The sequence below is a fragment of the Scomber scombrus genome, chromosome 3 (genome assembly GCF_963691925.1).
Source record: "Scomber scombrus chromosome 3, fScoSco1.1, whole genome shotgun sequence".
Classification (NCBI taxonomy): Eukaryota; Metazoa; Chordata; class Actinopteri; order Scombriformes; family Scombridae; genus Scomber; species Scomber scombrus.
Window position 1 is genome coordinate 19,620,344 of NC_084972.1, and position 27,031 is coordinate 19,647,374.

At 37.4% G+C, this 27,031-nt stretch overlaps 1 protein-coding gene across 1 annotated transcript; it reads left to right on the forward strand.

Moving 5' to 3' along the window:
- The first annotated feature begins 226 nt into the window (after positions 1 to 226).
- Positions 227 to 26,742, forward strand: LOC134004236 (sodium-coupled neutral amino acid transporter 3-like). Its single transcript, XM_062443443.1, has 17 exons — positions 227 to 525; positions 10,673 to 10,858; positions 11,229 to 11,249; positions 11,375 to 11,456; positions 11,559 to 11,674; positions 13,830 to 13,903; positions 14,474 to 14,566; positions 15,637 to 15,718; positions 18,591 to 18,673; positions 19,840 to 19,898; positions 20,269 to 20,442; positions 20,535 to 20,614; positions 20,699 to 20,799; positions 22,056 to 22,180; positions 22,287 to 22,431; positions 23,823 to 23,926; positions 24,064 to 26,742. Exons 2-17 carry the CDS (start codon positions 10,752 to 10,754, stop codon positions 24,166 to 24,168), a joined length of 1,551 nt encoding a protein of 516 aa, XP_062299427.1. The 5' UTR covers positions 227 to 525; positions 10,673 to 10,751; the 3' UTR covers positions 24,169 to 26,742.
- The last annotated feature ends 289 nt before the right edge of the window (positions 26,743 to 27,031 follow it).

Sequence of the window (27,031 nt, forward strand, 5' to 3'; positions counted from 1 at the left end):
TAACAATGGCAATTTCATATTTCTTATTTCAATGTTCATGCTCACAGCCAATTAGGAGACAGATGTGTATCTGACACTCACTCCATATTGTTGGTGTTTTACTTGCTCACTACCCATCACGTCTTGTGCGTAAGGCATTTCCAGAGCCATTTATGCGCAAATCCTTAATGCCATGAGTAACTGCCACCCCTAATTTTCCTTTCATCACTCTCCCTAACTATAGGAGACCAAGTGGTGAAACCTACAGCGAACAGCGCAGCTATAGGTGGGGGTTTGCAAAGGAGGCGGACCTAATGCGACCCCCACAGTTGAGCTTCGGAGGGTTTTACAATGCCGACCATTTCTCAAAGCGCATTTTCAGCTGCTGACTTGGAGAGTGACGGTCATAAAGTGCGTAAATGGCCACAAATGTAACTTAATACTGTCTCCCTCACTGAGAAAAAGCAAGAGAACAGGAAGCGATTCATCTAATTATTCCCACTCATCAGAGGAATTAACCTGAACGCTTTGCGACAACACCATTTGGTAAGAATGAACAAATCTGGTATATTTCTTATTGCAGTTTTATTTGTCTGCATGATGTTTGTTTTTAAACTGGTTTCACTGATGGGTTAAGGCTTGTGAAACTGTGATTTAGAGTCTTGGTGTGAATGATAGCCCATGGGAAATAGACATGATTCATATTTTAGACCTAAACGATCAAATAGCACACTTTAATGGCTCCTGTGTTATTGTTTCCTATTGGGTGGTAATCAATGATAGAAGAATAGCATGTTTGATCCCCCTGCAGTGAGCGCCAACTCCAGATGTCACGACCATGTGCCTCAAGAAGTCAGTGACAGATTGTTGTCTATCTATTGTCCGACTCTTTCCTCATTTGAATCTTTTTTCGATTACACGCTGCACGAGATGCAAAGTTAAAGTCAACAGGTAACAACTGGATGAATGTCAGTAGCCTGCGTGACTCATGAGCAGATATCACTTTTATTGGGTGGAAGTGTTTCCTAGTTTTCCTTGATATGTGTGGGATTTTTTTTATACAGGCGCTGATTCAGTCAAACTTAACTAGCCTATGCTATTTCTTTGACGCCCATTTCTTGGTCATTTCCATAAACGCTTAGTATGTGAAATATTTTCCAACAGTTTACTCAGCCCACACCCTTTATGTGTTGGTGTTGCTTAAGGAGCACATGGCACCGACCGAGTAAAAGACGAAGACACTTTTTCTTGTAACAAAAACCCATATGACCGACCGAGACCCTAAAATAATACCACAGAGCGATATCGTACTCAGTGTACTGCAAGACATGAGCAGCAAAACGTAAGCTAAGCGGTAGCAGCCTTTTAAAGAACTTTTCTTCTATTATTGTCAGCTAAATATACACATGTGGAGGAAGAGCGCCCTTGTGGGAAGACAAAGCTGCACATTGCCTGAGCCTATCACTGTGATACTGTTATTGTTGTGTGCCTTGCATTAATGGAGGGATTTAAAGGTTCCCTTCTGCATTTTTCTTCGAGTACGTCACCGAGAGAAAGATAATTAAAATCTAATGTATGGTGTCAATTTCCTTGTATTGTGTCCAATACGGTCTTCACACAGTGAATAGAGAAGATACGTTTGCCCTGCTGTTTTTTGAAAATGTCCATGTCAGCTACCATCTACTTTGATAAACATTATATGGGTTGCACATGATTGCATATTTATTTATTAAAGCTGATCACGATTTTAATTGTTAAATTAATTGGCAGCTATTTCATATGACTGATTAAATGATTCATGTAATTTTTCTAACAAAATACCAAACATATACTTTAACGTTCTCAGATTTCTGGATTTGCTGCTTTCTGTCTTTATGTCATGGTCAACTAAATACATTTCTAAAGATGCCACTTTGAAGTCTTTCAAAATTGTATAGACATTAAGAAAATAATATGTAGATTAATAGATGATGAACATAATTATAAGTTACAGCCGGATTTATATTTATTTTTTTCAATACAGCATACATTCTTTCATGAGTTACATTATTAATTAAAAGGTTGCAGGGAACTAGTCCTTTAAAGTCCACATTAGACTGTTACTTTACTGCAAAAAAAGTTATTCAAGGATTACATAGTTATAACAACACTTACAATTTTACAATAATATTAACACAACTCAAACTTGATCCAACATAACTTTTCAGACTTTAGAGTAGGAGGGCTCATGAGGACAGTTTTTTTTTAATAGACGTCATGCATCCCGTTAGGTTACTAAAGGTTGTAAAAGCTGACAAGTGTGTTGCAGGTCACAGTTTGAATTTGTGACTGTTGTGGAAAGTGGTGGGTGTGGAAATGTAAATATTGTTATGCAATAACTGTTAAAATGGTGTAAAACAAGGTGTGTAACCTCCAGTTGCTTGAATGTAGGTGTTGAGTGGTTATCATGGAAAACTGGGCTGTACTGATGAATACATATAAAAATATCCCTCATGTTTTTATAATAATAATAATAATAATAATTATTATTATTATTAAAGTGTACCAAAAGATTTATCAGATTGAGAGATACAAACTGATAAAATCTCTCTGTGTAGGTGAGAGGGTATGTTTTTGACTTTGCCCCCTATTCTAAACGATAACACCCTATGTAGGTTTCCATACTGGGTTCAACGTAGCAGAGAAGGAGCAGATAAGCCCGTCTGTGGTCAGTGACCCTGGCATGTACGGTGATCAAAGGGGCTAAGAGCTGGACAGGTGCGCTGTGTGTGAAGGCTGATGCTTTATCCATGTGGGAAGCGGCCAGTTGTATGCTCCTGTCACACTGAAGCGACCTGTGAATATCTGCGTTTGAGTCAGTCCGAGTGTTAAGTGTCAGTCACTCCAGAGGTTATTATTATCTTTTCATGGAGCCCATAATCTTTGGGCTTGAAACTGACAGTATCATGTGCTGTTGTCTATTTATATTTAAGTCATTGGAAAGTCCTTTGTTGTTATTATGTATTGAAATGGATAAATGACAAAGAATACACTTAGTGGCCTAATCTACTCAGAGCAGTTGTCATAAATAATATAGCCTCCCTGTAGGAGCTCTGATCTTAAGGATGTTGTCTTTTTGAAAACTGTCTCAACAACTTTTATTTGAGAGAGTTTAAACTAAAATTGATTTAGCATGTAGCTTTCAGTCTGTTCAAAGACCGTCTTTAATGCTTTTTGATTTTCTGTTCTTTAATGGGTCGAAAATTACACTAGCATTCCCATATGAGTTTATTCCCTGTGGGCTAATGTCTGCCAAAATATATGCTGCCTAAAATATTCCTCTGAGAGCCATAGATTATTGTATTAGAAAACTCTCACATAGTAAATCACCATGTCCTTGGTAACATATAAACTCCAACATGTACTGAATGTAAGCAGTTGTGTGAATATTACCATTTCAAAATGTAAATCAGACCTGTTCCAGTACTTTATTTATAATCCTTTTGCTTTTAGCTCACATTTTTATGCTTGTATTAAGATGTGAGATTACGATGTGTGAGGCTTTGCCTAACAACAGGAAAACCCCACTTCAATGCATTTTCCCTTACTGTCACTTAATGTTAAAGGATGATGCTCCTATAATTTCCTATTTTACACTTTTGCAACAACATCTACCATTGTTACAATGGTGCTGATGGTAAGATTCTTCTCAAAATTGTCATGTGAACATGGGCAGAGTGTATGCTGTGATACAGTGTCTGGCTGCTGATACATTGATCTTTTAGACACCCTTGACCACCATCAACACCTCTCATGTGATATGGTTCTCTTGTAAACATTTTGGCTTGCCGACAACAAAAAGAAACCGATGTGCACACATACATGGACTTGTCACCCATGTCACTCTTCACTTTGTTTTGGATGCAATTTAAAATCACGTTTTAACATCTGTTCATCCCTAAATGTAACATCTTGACGCTTAAGCACAGACCTTTGCTCAAATGTAAGAGCTGCTTGACTTGCCCACAGATAAATTGGCCAGTACCTCCTGCTGCCAACTGTTGGTTACCAAGCTGTTTTTCTGAAAATTGCCCAGCAGCTTGTCAACACGTACTCCTAATTAATGAGAGTTAACTGGTTCCTTATCTAACAAGGATGTATTTTTAGTCAACAAGCACAGGTTCAAACACAGCTGCTTCTCACACTACTTTGTGACCTTTCCCGTCAGTTTCTTTTTAAATCAGAGGATGAAGAAAATGTTCATATAGTTGCTATTGTTACACTAAAACACATTTTTAGCTTAGCTTATATTTAGATGATACTTGCTTGGTTATTTCTCTCGGACACAGTGTCAATTAAAACATTTATAAATGTATAAATATTTCGCAACTTCACAAAGCTGTGTGTTTTTTTTTTGTATAATCAATTAAATTTGGGCAATAGCATTAGATTGCATCACAATGTACAGTACATTCCTGTGTTTGTGTCCACCTCCTGCACTCCAGCCATGATTCAGGATCTATCAATCATCACTGGTAAAATATACAGTACCAGTCAAAAGTTTGGACACACCTTCCCATTCACATCAATGAGAAAGTGTGTCCAAACTTTTGACTGGTACTGTACATCCGTAGCGCTTATGGTTACTTCTCTTAATGGCACAACACAACAAAATTCATCAAGTTGTGCAGAAAACAGAAACTTCTACAGCTGTCATATGAAGTCATATTAACAAGAAGCTATTAATATAACATGACAAGGCAGATTGATCTTGCTCTTCAGATAACCAATGAAATGACAGCTGACCGCAATATTCTCTGCTACATCCTTGTCTAAACACAGAACGTATTGGCTACTAGTAAAACAACATATTAAATCATTACTTGGGCCCCTGGGTGTGCCTCAGTAGTGCTGCTTCCTTTTAATGATTGTATTGTGTGTGTGTGTGTGTGTGTGTGTGTGTGTGTGTGTGTGTGTGTGTGTGTGTGTGTGTGTGTGTGTGTGTGTGTGTGTGTGTGTGTGTGTGTGTGACAAGGATTTAGAAGAGTGATCTAGGAAGAGGCAGCATTGCAATCACTCCAGGAGGAATTTAGTGAGCTGGGATGATATTTTGTTAAGTGTACTGTAGACTGTCATACTATTGGATATCACTTCTGTGATGTGCCCTCATCTCTATCTCATATGGTTTCATAACATTTAGTCAAGGCTGCTGAATGTCACTTAAATAAACATTCATTTTTAGATGTTTTATTGCCTGTCATGCTGAAGTGCTCAGCTAATCATAGATCAGTCAATGCTGCTGAATACTGCACTATTATATCACCAAAGCTCTTCGAGAAAAGACACCAAACACATGTTGACATAAATGTTTGTTTGCTTCACAGAATAGTGAAACCACAGAGCCAAAGAAACATGTATGCAATGCTGTTAAAATACAGTACCAGTCAAAAGTTTGGACACACCTTCCCATTCACATCAAAGAGAAAGTGTGTCCAGACTTTTGACTGGTACTGTATATATGTGTACTTATATTGTTAAATTATATTTTTAAAAGAGTAGAATGGTTAGAACTTTAAAGTAATACAGAAATGTGCAATGTTGTTGTGCATTCCCTTTTTTTGTTCCTGCCACTATCAGATCATCTTATGAACCTGTCAGTAGAATTATACAGGTTTTAAGGGATATTTTTGCATAATTTCAACCAGCATTGCATCATTGCAATGTGGGCAGTATATGCAAATGAATAATGTTCAACTTCCCTCCATATTGCCTGCACCCAGAGTTCAATGGCTGGGAAAGTCTTCCTCATTGTCTGTAGTGGTGCCTTCAAAGACTCTGAAAGATGGCTTCCAAAACACTCCATCTACCATGTTGCACTAACTGAAAAGCAGATGTTGAAGTATCAATACATATTACTAAATATTTAAATACTTACAAATATCAGCATTCGGAAGAAAAAGTAGTTTCATGATACAAAGCTGAATATCGTGCTCTGGAGTCAGATACAACAGTATGGTGGAGGAAGCGACTACCACAGCCTGACAGACACACAAACTTAAGTTGCTGAGTATTTCCGTGATTTCTTAGGGACTGCACGCAATGCATTCTGGTTGTTGTCGGATTCTTCCTTAAGATCAATATGGTGAATCTACAGCCTTTTTCTCAATAGAGAAGCTCATAGAGCACCAATTTCAAAAATAATTACACATTTCTACCAAATAGTTGTACTCGTTTTAAGAAATCATCATATTCACAGATCAGAGCAAAATCAGAACTAAAAAAATAATTCAGATTACTTACTTACTTTCAAATTCTATTTGACTTGAAGATTGAAGACAGTGTTCATACTTGATACTGTATACAGTGAAGATGTGAAATGTTACACACACAGCTGCTAAGACCTGATACATCACTACAGTGCCAAGTTACAAACCATGTGTCGAGGATTTTTTTGCATGTCAAAAATTAGGTTCATGGTGTCTATGAATTGATTGTCCAGAAATCTAGATTACGATAGCATGCTAACCCCTTTGACGAAAAAGCATTTTTTTCTCTCTTTTTTTTAATATAACCTGAGAATCAGTTAAATCTTTAGTATGTGTGTGTTATCGTACTTCACATTACTTGAATTCCAAACAGATGTGATCCAGAGAGCTGATGTCTCTGTTTGCAATGTTACTTATATCTGTAGTTGTGTCTATTCTTGGAAAACTTGCATTAGAAGATGAATGAATGTCAATGAAAATGTAAATTGTAAATTGAATGATCGTAGCTGGCCCAAGATAGTGCATAGGTTTTTATAAAACATTCATACATTTGTTATACATTTTATAATACACATTAATTTCAAGACTTTATACTATACTATATCTTTAATTTGCCTATGTTTACCATAGATGTGATGGATTATGAATTGCTCTTAAGATTTATTTTTTCTGGTATTTGCTAACATCAAAGTTCATTAGGACATTAGCCAATAGAAAGAAACGGCTAATTGTTTGTGTATTAAGTTATGAACGAATTGATATATATGTATATATATTATAAATATATATATATATATATATATATATATATATATATATATATATATATATATATATATATATATATATATATATATATATATATATACATATATAATATATAATATATAATACATATATTATTATATATAAATCGTCTTTTATAACAAACTTCACATCCATGTACAGCAAATCTAATGGCTGACAACCCAATTTTAAATATTAAAAGGTGTTTGCAACATTTAAAAATGTTATACATGAGAGATACCAGAATAAAACAATCCATTTAGCCCACTTCGCCACAGAGGAGAATATGTGATGCAGGAGCTGGAGGTTGATTTTACAGCACTCGAGCAGTATTGCTCTGTCCCCAACAGGCACGTGGCTGAGGATGAGCTGGTGCTGCCAGGCGCTCTTGGCTGAACCTCGTGCCTGTTCCTGATACTCCCACTACAGGGGCATCTCCTCATCTACTTATGCTCGCCCACTTCCCCCCACTTGTGCTCTGCCTGCCCTCTTTTATGTCCAACAAGGGAAGAGTCAGGAACATGGTACAGTGTTTTAAAGGCATAATGTTTTATAAATAACTAATCTTTCACTTTAACGTTGAACAGATCATCGGTATTCTCCCTCCCACCTGTTTCACCATTTCAAATGTCATGTATGTCCAGTAACTCAAAGTAAGACTTTTCACTCTCATGCCCCTTCATGGGTGATTTGTTACATAACAACTCACTGTGGGCTCCAGTAGAGTGTAAGAGTGTAAGGTGACCCTCCTCCTGTTGCTCAGTAGAAGAAGATACACTTAATTGAGCATTTTCCCATATGTGCTTCACACATGTACTTTAAACAGATATCCATATCAGTAAATAGTGAGGCAGTTCTTAGCCCAGAGGGGGTTATTTATTTAATGTGTTATAGTGATATGAAACATAATTATATTTATAATATTATATTATATTAGGTGCATAAAAACCCTCAAATCCATCTAGCTAGACATTCAGCATCAGTCTTTCTCCAGTATATGCATATTTAGACCATTGCATCAAACTAATTCTTCCTTTTCTTTTTGGTTTATCCAAAAATGATCCAACTTTTAAACTGTATTCCTGGGAGAAACAATTTTTAATTTCAGCATTCCTCACCCCATAAACCATATTTGTCGAGCCTCTAACAAGCTGTCAAGGATCATTCTGAGGGACTGAACTGTCCAGACTGGTGTTAGATAATATTACACAGCAGAAATAGAACCAGGAAATTGTACGGCTACCTGACACTTAGTCTTTCCTTCACGTCAGAGGCCTTTCAGTTTTTCCAGTTGTGTAAATGCTGTTATCTTTGCCCTGTAGAGTAGGTAAAAAAACGGAAAGCTACACTAGATCATGACCCACATTACACAGCATTGTTAGGTTAGCTCTTGGTGAAACATACCTGGTAGTTGACCTGTTTTTTTTTTACAGAGAACTGCAAAATGAATGACGTCTTCTTAAAAGTCAAGTGAACTCCTGGTAATGTTTTATTTCAGTCTAGGTTTTCCTAATGATGTCCCAGGGACTTTCTTAGAAAGAACTGTGTGATTTCAGTTATTAGGAGAAAAGGAATTACCTTGAAAGAGCAGCTCTCTTTGAACCCAACTGAAATATTGAGTCATTGATCCATTTATTGTTAAAAACTTTAATGAACCCTGTTTTTCCAAATAGAAGTATTTCAATAATAATAAAAATCCACACGATATTAAAAGTATAAAAACACACCTCCTGAAAAAATAAACGTCATTGGTCTCATGCATGGAAATGAAAGACTAGTGTGTGGAAAAGCCAACATCATGAGATCCACTAATGAGCCTCCTATTATATTTACTGTAAATGTAGTGGATCCAGCCTGATCCACTGTTCTCTGGTTGTTTGTGTACAAGAACAGGGATTGGATTCTCCGTGGGCACACTCTTAAAAATGCTATCGATCAGCCTGTGTATCACTGATTCTACACAAATCATCGTACATTTCATCACTTGTTCTTTCTCAGTCTCACCTTTCTGGAAATGACCATTATCATCAAAGGCTGATTGCAACAGGAAGTATTGACATTAGCGAAAGGCCTTTACGTTTGTGTCTACATTGAGGAACATGATAACTTTGTGCAAATAAAGTGACTTACTAGATAAGCTGATGACAGTTCTCTTTGAAGGTTGATGTGAAACTGCAACATTTTTTTAGGTTTAAATAAGATCAATATCCAGATTAGGTTTGATTATGAGAGCTGTTTTTATTGGCAGAACTTCTGTGGACTTAGTTTTATTCCTTTCGTAGCTACAACATCATGGTATCAATGACCCTCTTTAGCTGTACAGTATGAATAGCAGTAACAGTGATCTTCTGGCAGAGAGGACATTGTGGACACAATTGCACTGCTGTACACTGGTCACAGCGGAAACAGGGAACAACAAACAGCATTGTTTCTGAGTTCACACTGAAATGTGAAGAGAACCCATCTTTGTCACTGGGGTTATAGAAGGCTGTAGATGGGTATTAATAGTGTCTAAGTAATCATTAGTCAAATATACCTGTACTTTATGTTTAAGTCGAACCCCCACGCTCATCAAGGGAAAGTACTGTAAAGAGGTGTAATTATAGTACTACAGTAATAACTGTTTTACAAACTGTGTTTTCAGCAATTTGAGGGCTGTTGTTATGAGTGATTTAGCATTTGGCTTAGATATGTTGGGCTAATTTTCATCATAAAGACTGCTGTGTCATTGTGTAAAATCTGAGCATTAGCTATAGGAATCCCTGTGACAACAACTACCTCAAGAGCAAACAAAATAAAAAAAAACCTCAAATAGACCTTGACCTTTGACCGTGTGGTTTGGACTTGCTTTCCTTCCTGCTGAAGTTCTGAAAAACAAAACAAAACAACAACCACAACAAAAAACAAATCAAAAAACAAAAATAACAAAAAAAAAAATACCAAAACCACACAAAAAAAGTAATAGAATCCAGTTTAAAACATTTTTTTTTGGTTTGTGATCATTTACAGCTACAGTACAGTATGTGCTATTCATGCCATGTATGTATTGCAGATGTTTGGGTGAGTGAATTGAATGAGTGAATGAATGAGGTCAGGTCTGTTGAGTCACTGTGTCAACAGTAGAACTGAGTCATCACTGTGCAATTGTGTGATTTTTACAGAAACCTGCCAGGTTCACACTGTAACATTGTAAAACCATGTACTTTGAAAGTGTAAATTATTACAATTGGACAAGAAATAGAAAGACAATTACAATTTTTTATTAAGACTTTTTATTAACACTTAAAAACTTAGCTAATCAGCTTAAAGACTGTGAATAAGATTTTATGACATTTAATTGACATATGCCTGGCAACGTAAGAAAATAATCCCACAATGTTGTTCAATCCTGATTTGTTCACAGAAGCATGTGACATCATAGACCTCTTCAAATTACCAAAAAGAGCAATGACAAAAAAAACCCAAAAACCCCCAGAAAGTTTTTGTTCACATAGGACCCTACTGTAAGAGGTCGACTGAGAGTTGTGTTTTCAGGACCTTTAAACACACTAACTGTGCTTCACATTTTTAATGCCCAGTGCACAGTTTGTTCATGGAATAATGTATCTTAAGCAAACAAACCCCCGCATCTCTACATTTATGACTCTCCCTCTGCCCCCTAGAACTTCAAGATATTGAATGACTCTAAAGGAACTACTGCACTGAACATACACAAGGCAAAAAGAGTCTGGTACAACTTGGATGATGGAACCTGCTCAGTCAGAAATGAATATCTTATCCAACGGGAAAAGTCATGACCTTGTAGATGATGTGGGCGTGCCAATGAAGACGTTATTAGAAGAGGATCAGTGAGTATGCTTCCTTTATCCCACACACAGATGAATGGCTGCCCTTTGTTGCTTAAGTACTGGTAATTGCATTTTAACACAGCATGTGTCAAGTTCTTTCTGTTGCTTTCTGTATTAGTTATATTTGTGTGAAAACCACATCCTGGTCTATTTTTACATGCATTTACATGTTGAGTATTCTAATGAGGATTTTGGATGTTTTGATTTGCATCTACATTTGTCCCTGTGTTGACAATTTCCCATTAATAATGATTGGGATAACAGATATGAGTAGCATACAGTATGACTTACTTCCTACATAATGTTTGCTTATTTAAATGCATGTTTACTTTCATTTTGTGTTTGCCTCAACGGGTGGATCCTTACACAGAAATGGCACTCAAACTGTCAGGTATGTCAGGGTTTAACTGCATCTTGGCTTTTATGGAAACAAAGATTGTGTAGACTAGATATGTTACCATTTTTCAGCAACAGTTGACGAGACCATCAATTAACAGCCATTAATGTGTCCTCTAGATTTGATGACCCTGATGGAGTGTTGGAGAGTGAGGAATTTTTGCCCAGTGGAGATGGAAAGAAAGCTATTCGATTCACGGATGTAAGTGAGAAAACCCACATTTACAGAAACACAACAGGAGTAACAGCATACTTTTTGCTGTTTGAATTTGAAATGTAATGATTTTCCCCCCCTTCCCATTAGTTTGAAGGAAAGACCTCTTTTGGCATGTCTGTCTTCAACCTGGGTAATGCTATTATGGGGAGTGGAATCCTGGGATTGGCATATGCCATGGCCAACACTGGCATCCTCCTCTTCTGGTGAGTAAATAAGTACACTTAAACTCTATTTTAAACATGGTAAAAGTTTCAAAACTTGGGGTGAACATGTGTAGAAATGTCACCTTCACGTCAGAAGCCAGGGCCTCACCGTACACTGAACGCTCTGTGTGAAAAGTTAAGGTTGAATCATGGGTTGTGCATTTGGGCTCAAACATGTATGGATATATTTGAGAAATGTATATTTTGAGTAAAGAATGGGAAAAATAAAATACCTTTTGTTTATGTTGCCTTTGGATTTGGTAGAAGTGTGTTGAAGGGCAGCTTCCTGGAGCAGAGTGGGCTCATCAGGAGGGGCTTTGATAGTGCCATCAAGAACCAGGGTGGTGCTAGCTACTTATAGGAGTGATGGCATGACGCCTTGTAACAGATCCCATAATATTCATACCGTTTTTCTCAGGCTCTTGTCCCTGCCCTCGCTACCACATGCCAACTCCAGAAAGGCCACTGCCCAGAATAACCAAACCTCCAGGCCTTGTGTGAGGTGTCTGGATTGCTCATTTACTTCCTTCTGCTCCATGCAGACTGCTGCTCTCAGACCATGACCTTGCTGTTGTCATGTAGTCTGTGTTTGTGTAGCTAAAGAGAGCAAGTAGCAGGGCTGGAATAGAAGATGGCTTCAACGTTAAACGCCTAAGCTTTGGAAACAGGAAGTCAACACAAAACTAGATCTTTCAATGAAATTGAATGAAATTCCTGTAGGTATTGGGTCAGTGATATAACAGTAGAAACTATATAATTGGCGACTTTTGGTTTGATGTAACTAGATCATTCCTAAGGAAATGTGACCTGCAGTAGCAGCAATTACAGTAGCCTTAGGGCACTTGTTCAGCTTTGACTAGGCTGCTGTAATTACTGTGGTAGCATTGTAACTGAATTTAAAAGGTGGATGGCTTGACTGCAGTCAGAACGCTCCGCTTCACTCCCTTTGGGGTAGGACGCAGTGTGGAGGACAGGACAAAACCGAGTCAGAGACAGAACGCAAGGCAGATGCGGGATCTAGGAGTTGGACATTTTTTCACATGGAGTAGAGTTTCCCCACTGACAGTACAGTGACAACAGTGTTTTAATTTGCCTGGATGATGCTTGATCTTGTCAGAATGAGCTTTATTTTCATTGTTCAAGAAAACAAAATATAATATATAATATAGTGCATCTCTCAACACATAACGTTGATAAAAAGTAAGCACTTAAAACAGACCATTAAAATAACTTAACATGAACCAAACAATTTGTTTAGTTGTGGCAAAGGTTCAAAGGCAATGTTATTCGTGTAAAGATTATTCACCAAGTGTATTTAATACTCAACTGTGTCAGTTTCTTTACGATGTGGTTTCTCTCCAAAGGGGAAAATTAGCTAGTATTGTATCATTATTTTCTATTTCATCATTAGAATCTGTTATCATTTTTTAATGCATTAAACACCATCTTTCATGCATACAATCCAATGTCCTTTTTTGCCTGTTTGATCCCTGATGTCTAGAGGTAGAAAAATGTAAACCATTTATACACAGTCAAAGTTATACGACCAGTAAGTGTTCAGTGGAATCTCAGGGTACGGCCTCCAGCCCTCTGCCTACAGACACGGGTCAGATGGAGCGATCCTCACCTCAGTTGTGGTTACAGGGTGTTTATCTATCCAGAAATGCTGGTTGGAAAAGGCCTGGGAAAGGTGATGGACTTGCAATCCCCCTGTGACCCATTAGGAATGCTGAAAAGAGAGCACTGTACTGACTTGCTTAGGGCTCAGTGCTTCTGTAGGAGGGGTTATGGGAAATAACAATTTCATCCATGTGTAGGACTATTGACTTTCATCAATGCAGAACATTTATATTCTATTATGAATATAATTATAATTTTGAGAATGCTCTGCTTCATGCTAAATATTTGTTTCAATAGTTGGTATACTGTTACAGCAATAAACGTATGACGAAGTGGAAAACCTGTCTAATGAAAAGACTGTTGTGCATCTAAAAAGATACACAATACATACAATACACAATTTAATGCAAATGGTTAAATGTCATAAATAAGGGAATGAACAGAAGAGTACCCGGCTTATCAACCTTTAGTGAAGTGTAGAGTGTGGTGTATTATAACATGTAGGTATGACTTTCTCTTTTGATTTATGTCACAGGTTTCTTCTGTCTGCAGTAGCAGCCCTGTCATCTTATTCCATTCATCTAATGCTCAAATCCTCTGGCATTGTGGGTAAGCCTGTCCATGACTCCACCTGTTGAAAAGAAATAGTAGTTTTATATCATAGAGTACAGTCACCCAATGATATGAAGACTTGATCTAAAAGGTCTGTTATTTCTGGATATTTTATTATATAAAAGTGGGGGAAATGGTTAACCCGAAATACAGACTGCTTAGGGACCATACAGCAAAGATTTTGAAACCATGGCTGACTTCCATGAGTGAATCACAAAAGGAGCATTGCTTAGAAGTTAAAAGGGAGTTATATACTACCTGGTATAACCACACACTCACTGTGGCAGCCAATTATATTAATATTAAATTGTTGTTTACATAACAGAATTATTAGTTCAAATCAAGTACTAGTACTTACTCTTATGGTGCAGAAAGATTGTATGAAGGAAAACTAACGAATTCTATAATCCAATGCATGGCAAAGTCTATAATATCTAGATAAATGGTTCTTGGTTTACCATCCTTTTCATATTTTTACTTTTTAAAAGGTGTTTTACTGTGTTGATTTCGAGGGCCATCTCAGCAAACGTAACTGACTGGATATCATTGTTTTTAATCTACTTTCAGGAATTCGTGCTTATGAGCAGCTGGGGTACAGGGCCTTTGGCACCCCAGGAAAAATGGCTGCTGGTATAGCAATCACTCTGCAGAATATTGGAGGTGAGGAGCCACTGTGACTTTGTGTTCACAAATATGTCAGCAAACTCCAAGTAACAGCAAACAATAATTATATGCCATTACACAGCTTAGAATTTATATCCCCCCTCATCCACCTAAACAAATGTCCATGTTTGCTTTACTTAATTACTTTGGCTTTTATTCTTGGGTGTGCATCTCTTTAAGTATGCAAAATGGACATGTTTTAAGACCAAAGACCAGGAGATCTGATGGCAAACTGAGAACAGCTGTTTCACAGGCTGGCTGTTTCTGACATAAGCTTTGAGGGACAGAGAGTGGATGCAAGGTATTTCTTTGTGCTTTTACAGACCCAAGTACGTGCAACTGTTACACATAAATTAAGGCTGAGATGATCACGTACTTGTCATATGATCGGTTCACTGGTGCCACTAATCTACTTACCAGGGCCATAGCTATAGTGTTATTGAAATACTGAAATCAAGTCCCCATAACATACTTTAAAATACTTCAAATGTGGAATTAGTTGTCTAAACACAGTTTCAAAGCCTTCTCGCCAGAATCTGGTGGGAAACTACTTCTTTGCTCATTTGTCCTTTGTTGGTCTAAATGTTGTCACATTTTAAGGGATTTAATATTGCTGATTTATCCTGACTTTTAATCCCTAGTATGCATAAAACTCTGAAATCAGTAGAAACCTACATTTTCCATAAGGTATCTCCACAGCATCTCTCATTAGACCTTATAAATGCACACCTCTTTTAAAATTGACATCATTTGGGTCATTTTTTCCAACTTTTAAAAGCTCACTCCACAGGCACAAGCCATTATACTGTGTACACAGGTTGAGTAGTATTAAATATCTAGGACATACCCCCTTAAATATTAAAAACTGGGGGGAAAACTCTGGGATTGCTGAGTCACAAATTACAGAGGACCTTACCCCAGTGCTCTCAGTGGTAGCTGCCCTGTCACTTACACAAACACAGGGTGATAAGTATTTTTGTGACACAGCTTTGCTACTGTGTATTTGTTCTATATTTGTTCTGTCTTGGCCACACATTTTCATATGTTCTCTGTCTTATCTCTTTCAGCTATGTCCAGCTACCTGTACATTGTGAAATCTGAGTTGCCACTTGTCATCCAAGCTTTCTTGAAGGCAGATCCCAGCTCTGAGTGAGTATTATCATTTATGTTTATTATATATTTATTTATTTACATCATCAACATCTCTGTGCTTCTTGTGAATGGGCGTGATTCCCGCCTGCTGTTGTTCCAGACTATAGACACTGTGTAGGGTCAAGGGGCCTGTGAAAGACTTGTTGCAATGAATTATCAGTTTGCACCATTCATTGATTCAGTGTGGGGATGTGATGAAACTGGAAGCTTGCAATTGGCTGAGCAATGAGGGTGGCATGGTTTGGTATCTGTCAGTTATGTATACACACAGCATAAACCCTCACTGCTGTCAGCTGTCTGTGCAGGCAAGCTGCATTCACTTCAGAGTCATGCCATAGACACTCAGAGTAAGGCCATGGGGGGCTTAGGTAGATTCCAGCTGCCAGTTCAAGTCTAAAAACAAACTTTGTGATAAAAAGGGAGCGGTAGCCAGAGCTGTAGCATTTCCTTCTGCAGTCTGTCAGGCTTGTAAGATTTAGAAAGGAATCACAACTCTTGTAGTCAGAAATTTCAGCAACTCATCACTCATCACTCCATTGTTCCAGACAGCCATCTCAGTTACACAGCACAATTTGTGTTAATCAGCCTATAGATGAGATATCTATCTAAGTATGTGGTCTAACCTGTCTCTCTTGTTGTGTCAATGTTGTGTTAATGTTGTCTGGTTTAGTGTTTTTGCCATCTTATGATGTGCCCTTCCAGCAATTCTTACATGTCGGACTAAGGCCTCTGAAGGGCATGTCATTACCCTTTATCACTGATTAATTTAGGACTGGAATAGGCTTACACTAATGTCTGTGTTTGTCTGTATTTATGTCAGGGTCAGTGGCTTAGCTACAATTGATATTGGCATATGAAGTATCATGACTCATGCTCCCTCTTTGTGTTTCCTCTCACACATACAAACACACACACACACACACACACACACACACACACACACACACACACACACACACACACACACACACACACACACACACACACACACACACACACACACACACACAAATAACAGCAGCAGGTGGTGTGAGACAAGTGCCAAATTCCGAGGCCAAGCATAAGGACAGGTCAGCTGAGGGCCAGCTCTCGATAACCGAGACACACACTGTTAATTTCCACTTGACGTGCCTCTTGCTGTTCGAATCCATTGCGTCAGGAGAGCAGAGTGGAATGAGGGGATGGTGGTAGGGCTGAGACTTTATTTATGACTTGTCGCTCTTAAAATAGAGAGCAATTATGTGTGGCTGATGGACCGACTGGTACCTTTCACTTAAGATATCCTAGGGAAAGATAAAACTTGTTTCTAGCAATACATGGAGATCTATGAGGATCATCAGGTAAAATATACTGTTAGCAGTGGAGTCATAGCATGGTTACACAAAGAGAGGGTTAGACAGGCCCTAGAGCCAGACTTAAGTCACATAAATGAAAACTTGACACTTGACTTGACCGTAAGACCTGACTACTGCACAAGCAATACTGGATTTTTGTGGTCAATACCAACATTTAGGAGAACAATATATTGTCTGATGTATTAACATAAATGCATAACATTTCTTTAAAAAACTGAGGTTTTGCATAGCTACACCCTGCATTTTCTTTTGCCACTTGGGGTCAGTGAAAACCAGTAAACACAACACTGACAGATCATCACTTTAAGTTGATGTCCAGTAAATATACTGAGCACTATTTGTATATTGGAGTCCTTTGTGTGCCCACCTTGTGAATGTGCATTATTCACTCTCCTTGAGTTTGAGTTTTTAGATGCTTTTAAACAGTAAGACTGTACCAAAACAATGAGCTAAAAGAAGTTAAAAAGCTCCATATTTTAGAGCTGAGGGAAACCGCAGCACAAAAGGAGGTTCACCATCCCAAATTAAGTAGATTATGTTAAATCTGTCCAAGACAAACACACAAAAACAAAATAAAACAAGAATATTTAATTGGTTTTGGGGTGAGAACCACCCTTTGATGACACACCAGCTCCCTGTGTCTTTTAGTTAAGTACAATGTTTATACTTCTACTTTCCATTGTTAATATAGGACTATGCTTATTGCTGCTTCAAGTATCATGCCTGAAAGCTGTCTCAGCACTGTTTTGAAAGTTCAATGTTCTCAATGACTTGAGATTTGACTTAAGATACTTTTAAGACTTAAGACTTGACTCGGAGTCAAGACTTAGATTTGCCTCAAGTGACTTGAGACTGGACTTAGACTTACTTACCCCAATACATTTAAAAACAGCTCTTAAGTCACCAAAGCCACAGCACTTAACATGTGAAAGCTGCTCATCCAAAATGATTAGGTCACTCTGACAGATTAACACAGGATACCATGACATGAATCGAGTCAATAGTGAACCGCTAACTGCATGCAAACATCTACTGCAGGAGGGACTGTAATGGCAACAAGCTGACACGGATAACATTTACTGAATTTTTCAAAGTTGTGTCGTTTAGGCTCCAGTGTGTCCTCGACTTCTGCAACTGTCCCACAAATGGTCCGTTATGTAAGAGTCTTTTCCAGTACAACTGTCTGGAGCAACATAAGCAAACACATTTTTTTCCACAACTTTGTGGCCAAGGATGTTCCCAGAAGGTTGCTGTCGGTCTGGCAACATGTCAACCACTTGGACCTGTAGATTCTTAACAACCTGATGTCATTCACACAAGTACTCTCAGACCATTTTGTGACATTACAGTTATATTACAAGACCAAGTTACACCCAAATGTGTAAACCAATTTCTGACCATCTTATACTTTCCACTCTATTTTTGTCAGTGTCTCTCTGTGTACTGTGTTTCTGTGCCAGTGTTTGAAATATTGAGCTCACCAAAGTAAACTAGACTTTTTTTTCTCCAAACAGTCTGTGGTACATGAATGGAAACTACCTGGTCATCATGGTCTCTGCCAGTATCATCCTGCCCCTGGCTTTAATGAAGCAGCTTGGTGAGTAAAAGTGTGTGTGTGTGTGTGTGTGTGTGTGTGTGTGTGTGTGTGTGTGTGTGTGTGTGTGTGTGTGTGTGTTAAAAGTGGCTGGCATGTCAAATAACAGGTTATATATATGTAGAAGTAATCCCCTTGAGCAAAAAGCTCTAGCTTCAGACTGCGCTGAACGCAAAGTTTCAAACAGTTTTTTCTACGTTCAGCCCAAGCTGACGTGGGCTCATGACGGATTTCTCTATATAGACATCTGCTCCACACAGCGTGAAAGTTCACTACTCCACTCTGCTAACATTATGGTGTGTCCATTGCTTTGGAGGTAGTCACACCAATGTATAGTTGTAAAGCAGGAAATGTTGGGTTTGCATCGGTGGTAACTTTAAGATAAGATTTTATGCCTTTGTTGCAACCTATATATTTGACTCTCACAGTCAGACTTTTGTTATATGTTCAGACTATATGGAGGTGACACAACTTTCACTAAAGGGACTTTTCCAAGAACCTTTTTTGGAACAGATTTTCTTGCATTTTGACCACATCCAGTTTTGGTTCTGTGTTGTTTTTTCTGCCTCCCAAATATGAGTTAGTGATGTCCTTGCACATTTTTTATTTTTACTCAACTTTTAGATTCCTTTGTGTTACTGAATTAATTGTACTTTAGCTCTTTTTTTCCAGTATTTTAAATATTTTCACATTTTACTCAAGTACATTTATCTAACACGTGTTTCCATGTTGCTTTTCAAGTAATACCTTTTCACCTTTCTGACCTATTAATTATGAAGTTTTATTTTGACTTTGAGCCAACTTACATAATGACATTTTGATGGAGTATTTACCTCAAAGTCAAGTAATTAGTGTGTGTTTTCATCCCATCACTGGCAGTGGAAGCAGCAGGTGCCCAATTAGAAATCATTTTCCCTGAGATGAGATCCTAAGCTATTCATTACTCCAAGAAATAACCATGCTGTTTCTTCGCTGAATGTGCTGCAAGGTCATTCGAATGGAGCATTTTGGGAGATGTTGACTTTTATTGCACCTATTGAGCCTATGGACTATTTCTGTAACAGCTAGATTTTGCAGCTATCTCAAACAACACATAAGGACCAAAGGGAGAAGTTAATTTTGAGGAGCTGTGACATGAAACGTCTTTTTCTTTTTCTTTTTCTTTTCAGGTTACCTCGGTTACACCAGTGGTTTTTCTCTCAGCTGCATGGTGTTCTTTCTCACTGCTGTAAGTTGTTCCAGCTCACATACAGTAGCACATCATTACAGTGACTCTTTAGAAGGAGCCTCATTTGTTCTGGCATGCCACCTTGGCACATATCGTATGTACTTTCCCACCCTTGTCTCTATTTTCAGTGGTATGTGGCTTGGTTTGATAAGGCAAATATAAGAGCTGCTTAGTGACATCAAAGGTTGAGAGTAAAACTTAAGTACTTTGAGGCTGAGTCACCCTAATCTGATGTGAAATGGCCTTTTTTTGAGCTTGGTACCGATTGCTGAGAACTCATGTTTGCTGACTCTGACACGTCCCGCTGTCTTTTCATATTTTCTTTGATTAACCCCGTGCTTTTCTTCCCTCCTTTGCTGTCTCTCTGCAGGTTATCTATAAGAAGTTTCAGATTCCCTGCCCCTTTGAGGAGTTCTCAGTCAACAGCACCTCTGCGCTCCACAGCCTGAACATCTCAAGCCACAGCCTTGAGCACAACAGTGCCCTAGTTCATGAGGACGACGATTCACACTGTGGTGCCCGCATGTTCACCATCAACTCACAGGTAGGCCATCACAGCTGAGATGAACATACAGTGAACTCTTCCTGGGAGTCTCAGTTGCACTGTTAATCACATAAAGTCGTGTGTTTCTTCAGACAGCATACACCATCCCCATCTTGGCATTTGCCTTTGTTTGCCACCCTGAGGTCCTGCCTATCTACACTGAGCTCAGCAAGTGAGTCAACCATCTGTAACCTGCAATATTTGATAACATGTCAGTGCAGAATGTGACATTCAGCCCTCAACTGTCTGATTTCAGTCCAACAAAGAAGAGGATGCAGCAGGTGTCCAACATCTCCATCTTGGTCATGTACACCATGTACTTTCTGGCAGCTCTCTTTGGCTACCTGACCTTTTACGGTGAGAGAAATGATCCCTGGCTCCTCTCATGAAGTTCATGTTTATAATATTAAGAAATTGATACAAATGTTCATGACCAAATCAGTATATTCAGTGCACTGATAGATATCGCTCACTGTCACAAGATACACAAGAGGAAATGAAAGGCTTTAGTACTAAAAAAAGAATATTTGAAAGCTGGAGCACAAGACTTTGGTCCATCCCTTCTGGCATTGAGAGTAAAAGGGGGTGCTCAGCTGTGATTGCTTAACCCTGGCATGTAGCACACTCTCATGTGCACCCCAAATGACAGACACACAGACAGGGCTGCTAAAAATGGATATGTTCTGATACTCCACCGGCCCATTAGGATTTGTCCCCATATGCCCAAGGGCCACTGGTTGTAAGTCACTGTTGCGCTTGTAAAAAAGGTGGATAAATTATTTTTAACGTCAGACACCTCCATAAAATGACTCATTTCACTATCAGAATTTGATCTACTCATTTCGATAATATTTGGAAAGTCTACAAGAGCAGCATGATTAATGGCTAGGAATGTCATGCCCGACATGAAATTTAAATGCTCTTAAATGCAACAGACCTTAATTTTTACATAAAAGTTCCACACCACAGGTTTAAGGTAACTCCGAGCGTTTATTTACCTGCTTTCTTCATTGCTTTCTTGCATTGTTAAAGATGCACCATGTAATTTGGAGGTCACAATTATAAATGTGGGAGATATCCGCTTGAAAGACTTCATTATTAAGGTTTCGCTTTCTAAGGGTGGTGTGCTTGCTCAAAAAGCCTATTATATATTGTATTTTTCTGACAAGCAATGTGCATGTTTACTTTTCTTCCTGTGCACTGAGACAATTTCCCACACATGTGACCATATCAGACAAAAAGTAATATTGGCCAACTGGTAGATTCTACATTTCTAATACAGCTGTAATGTATGAGACTTTTACAATTTTGCATAAGTTTAAAAAAATTGTATTCTCAGAAAACAGATTCAACTCAGATGTATCACTCATTTACTAATAGATAGTTGACTGATTGTATGTTTTCCTTGGTGTTGTCCAGTGATTTAAATATATACAAGGTCATTCATCTGAATTACAGAAAAACAAATCACTGAGCCATGTTAGTATTCACTTCTCTTTTACACGAGCTCCCTCTTGTGGTATTTGTGTGTTGTAATAATAATAAACCTGTCCTACAAGGTATTACTGAATGATGTTCACATGAGAAAAAATGTTCTCTTTATATTGCTATAGGCAAGGTGGAGCCTGAACTACTGCACACTTATAGCCGGATTGATCCATATGACACATTGATCTTGTGTGTGCGAGTTGCTGTCCTTACTGCTGTCACACTGACTGTCCCTATTGTGCTGTTCCCTGTAAGTTTGGGCCTTATTGATTTATAATATGTAATGCTCAATGGAAAAACTACTGTGGTATTATTATATAATTGAATCTTCTCTTTGTTTGTCTGAAACTCCACAGGTGCGTAGAGCCATCCTGCAGATGTTATTCCCCACTAAGTCTTTCAGCTGGTTGCGTCACTTTGCCATTGCTCTTGTTCTGCTCACTTTAATCAACCTGCTGGTGATATTTGCCCCTAATATTCTGGGCATCTTCGGCATCATTGGTTAGTATAACATTGAGATAGTATCAAAAGTATGTTCTGGAGATGCACCTATACCTATCAGATATTGTTCCAGTACTGACTGGAATAGCTGGATTATGTATTGGTGACAATGGGCCAATATGTATATATTTGTTACATTTTGTTTTACAAAGTTAGAAAAGCAATGTTAAAGTCAAGCTTTTTTTTTTAGAAATGAAAATTATCTCTGTCCATACAGTGAGGTATAAAACTTATTAATTAAACACTGGTATCAGATTGATACTCGGAATTGACCAATACCGAAAGCCAAGATACAGGTATCAATATCAGGACTGAAAAAGTCCCATTGGCACATTCCCAGTTCTGGTTAGTGTACAGTGAAGCATTTTGTCTTGTAATACCTAACATTGTTTAAGGCAAATCATCATGGGCCCTTTTAGTCATAAGCTTCTTATTATATTTGACAATATTTTTAAAGAGGGTTGTCAAAGAAATATCCTCCCTATAATATGATGCACTTGAAAGTGTGGCAAACATCCTATCTTATATAAATAATGACATACTTTTTAATTGAAAACACCTCCAGACCTCATTTATCCACCTCTAAGGATCTTTTTGACTATAGGTTGCATTGTCATACAGATGTGTTTATGGGTTACTTATTAGTCTCTGTTTACAGGCTGAATCCTCTGTGTTGGACGTGGCAGTGTCAGTTATGTTTCAGGTTTTGTTTTGTTTTTCTTCCTGTCACCAAAAACATTAAAAGCAAAACCAAAAAAACATGACCAGTGCAAACATGACAAATGTTCAAACCGATGGTCCGTGTCAATATTTTTGTCACAATCTGTCCTCAGTGTGGAGGTCATGTTTTATAGGTCATAAGATGAAAGTGTAAAACATTTCAGTTAAAGGAACACAGAGGGCATCTTCAAAGCAGAGGTTACTTTGACAAACATGTGGGAGTGCATACATTTCACATTCCAAAACACATGAATGTATGGCTCAAAAAAACAATAATACACTTATTATTTAAATTGTATTTACAATGCAAGCTCACTGCAGTTTGACTCAACTTGTCAACAATTTGACTTTGGTGAATAATCAGTAGCTTGTTTGTTTGCATTTCCCCCCATTTTTCAAATGAATGTGTTTTCCCAGAATATTCTGAGCTGTGTTGCAAGAGTGTTATCTGTTGTAAACTGTTATGAACAGTGTCTACTTCCAGCTAGGAACAACAACAACAAATTTTGAGTGCATAAAAAAATTGTGGGATAAAATATATTCAAACAGTTGTGATCCTAAGTATTTTTCAGACAAAACTGGTAAAAACAGTATTTGCTTATGTGCTATTAAAAACTGAAAGGGCTATATGTTTTTTTTTTTTTACAAACCCATCTGCTTTATGTTTACAGGCGCAACATCAGCCCCTTGCCTCATTTTCATCTTCCCTGCTGTCTTTTACATCCGCATCGTTCCCACGGAGGAAGAACCCATGAGCTCTGTTCCCAAGATACTGGTGAGTCATTCAAATTTCTCTCTTGAACCATTCATTATACTAATTTGTTGGACAAAGTTTGTGCTACAGGATTTTTTTCCATACTACAGTTGAGTTCTTGGTAATTAAGCCTTCTGTGTTTTTGCCCTTGCTCTAAGGCTGTCTGTTTTGCTGCCTTGGGCATCTCCTTCATGGTAATGAGTCTGAGCTTCATAATAACTGACTGGACAACGGGGAGCAGCAACGCTGGTGGAGGCCACTAGATCCTGCTTCATTATGTGTGGGCTTAGGAAAGGGGTGAAAAAAGAACTGGGTCAATGTAAAGGGTGCACTATCACCTCAGAGGGAACACACTATTGGGCTGCCAAGCATAGAGCCTGAGGTTTGATAACAGTACAGGATATACAGTAAGTGTGAACAGTTGGAAATCGCACCTATATTTATCAAGTTAAATTAACATTTTTATTATAACTTAACACATATCTGAACAAAATCCTTTCATAACAATTTTTCTATAATTCTTAAACTTAAAGAAATGCAATAATAATGTAGTGTTTTCTGATTTATCGATATCATCTGATAGTGTGACTTAATCTATTTATGATGGTGAAATGGTCCTTTCCTGTTGCTTCTTCTTTATTTACCCACAAACAATTGCAGCTGGTACTGTACAGAAAAATGTTGGCGTGATTGTTTGGTAGGCTAGAGACAGGAAAGCTTTATTATATACCTTTACATGTGAAACAGCCAAATAACTCATAAATTATTTTCATGCAAATATTGTTTTCCATGAGACGCACAAGTAGAGGACAGCCGAGAGTGGGGAAATAGTCAGAGGATCCCACCCTGAATCAGCAGGATTGTTTATCATCATGTAAAATAAGAGCAAGAAAGAAATGTTAAGAATACAGATGACATTTCATTTTCATGTTTTTTCAATTGCCAGAATTGGTATGTACTGTAATATTAACTTTGGTGCCATAGATCAGATAACTCTTCAGAAACCTTCGTGCCTTTTTGCATTTTGGAACAGCGCACAAACACACAGTAGAAAAAACAGGAGTTTATATTTATTTAGCTACTATATCTGTGTTTTTTTTTAAAATTCAAATGGATTTTTATTTAACGACTGTATATGATGACGATGATTCAAATAAATAATGTATTATTTCAGTTTTTGTTTAAGCATACAGTAGTATAGATGATGGGAGGTGTTACAGACTGACAATATTTTAAATCTTAGATAAAATACAAAAAAGTGAGATTTTATGATTTGATGTGCATACATACCTCCCTGTGACATTGAGTATAAACCAAGTACAGTTCATGTTTACCCTCATATTTCACCATGTATCCAGTTTCTTAAGCTCTTAAATTGTCGTTCTCCCTTTAAAGTCATTAGACTTCTATAAACTCAGAAATAATTCTTCTGATACTTAGATTGGATGAAAATCCAAATTGAGCATGCCATATTTTTCAAGGCTGCTTGAAAGTAAACTACAATTTAAAGTGTTAGTTCAATGAAATTACAAAAAAAAAAAAAAAATCTCTAGTAGGTGAAAAATATGGTATCTTAGGGGTAAACCAGAAAGCATGGGTTAATTATTTTTTGGAATTATGAAAACCCACAGTTTAACAAGCCACTCGGAATAATTTGAAGATATAATAGACGTGATGTTGGGGTAATGTCATTGCTGTACTGGTTTGTTGTATTTTCTTCTCCTTTTACAATTGTTGAATATTTAGACCTGCATGTTCTTTCTGTCCAGTCCGTCCTGTAGTTGGTATAGTGACCTGCACAGTTAAAGAGATTTTCCTTTTCACACAGTCATAAAGTACATAGATGTTATTGTAATACTGTACACTTGGCATCTGATAGTGAAATGTATCAAAGTCCCAATCTGTGCTGTATTTAATTAGTATTATGAAGTACTTCTTACAAAGACATGACATAATGTTTCAGACATTACTGTTGTGATGTTCAGTCTCTTGTGTCACATTCATTTTGAGCTTAATTGAGATATGTGGATGATTATGTAGATTTTTCAGACACACAATAACACTGACAAACTGCGTATATACTGTATATGTATTTTGTATAGATTATATGAGCATTTCCATACGTAGAAATGTAAACAATTATGTTTTAACTTTGAAAAACAGTTTTAAACCCGGAAAGAAACTTCAGAAATGTTACAACAAATATTTGCTGCTTTTACCCAAAGATGGTTTTATATTGTATCACAGCTCTCAGGCTTTAAAAAAGACCTGTGTGAATCATTACTTCTCTCATCTTGTTTATATATATAACTATTTTGTGTTTGTTTAGCAGTTTTGATTACGGATCAAGGTATTTTTATGGATAAATTATGAATAACAGCAGGAAGAATATTTAGTGCACATATCAACGTCCGTCCCTTGCTTCACGTATTCACTGTAGTTGTGGTGTAGATGAAGGTCTTATTTAATCATCTTTCTTTCTTCACGTGAAGGGATCGTGCCAAAATAACAACTTACTACCTACTGTTCTAAAATGCCTTTAACTTATAAACAGGTACCACAGATGGATTATGTCAATTATGCGTTTTTTCGTGTAGCTAAAGAAATTCATCCAATATTTTATAATACCTTTTGTTCAAAATCTCTGGAAATGACACGACCATAAGTAAATAACAAGGTATATGATTTTTGGTGAATAAGATGTGGCTTTATATAAATAATGTATATAAATGTAAACCTTTTATATTTGTGATGCATATTTACAGTAGCTTGTAAAGTGTACATAGCAGGGACAGTTTTAGTTTGGCAATAAAATAATTGTAGATGTTTTTACATTGTCTCTGTTGTCATCATTTTCTCTTTGACTCTAATGGATACGTATATAAGCAGCACATATCTGGTTAATGCATTATTTAAACATACTAATGAACAACAACTTACCCTCAATAATTTGAGTTTTGAGTTGCTAAGTCAATTGAATGTTTGTTTTTGTTTTGTTTTTTTACAATAAAGGGACATTTGTGCTGTAGAAATATAGAATACAATATACATCTTATATACAATCACATACATATAAATATATGTACACAATATACAATTCTATTATCACGCCCAAACACACACACA

What these genes read in the sequence shown, in the direction of transcription:
- LOC134004236 (XM_062443443.1), top strand. Translation starts at nt 10,752, where the DNA reads ATGATGGAACCTGCTCAGTCAGAAATGAATATCTTATCCAACGGGAAA. An exon ending in CACTCTGCAGAATATTGGAG is followed by an intron (nt 14,567 to 15,636) that starts GTGAGGAGCCAC and finishes TATCTCTTTCAG; the next exon opens with CTATGTCCAGCTACCTGTAC. An exon ending in GGCTTTAATGAAGCAGCTTG is followed by an intron (nt 18,674 to 19,839) that starts GTGAGTAAAAGT and finishes TTTTCTTTTCAG; the next exon opens with GTTACCTCGGTTACACCAGT.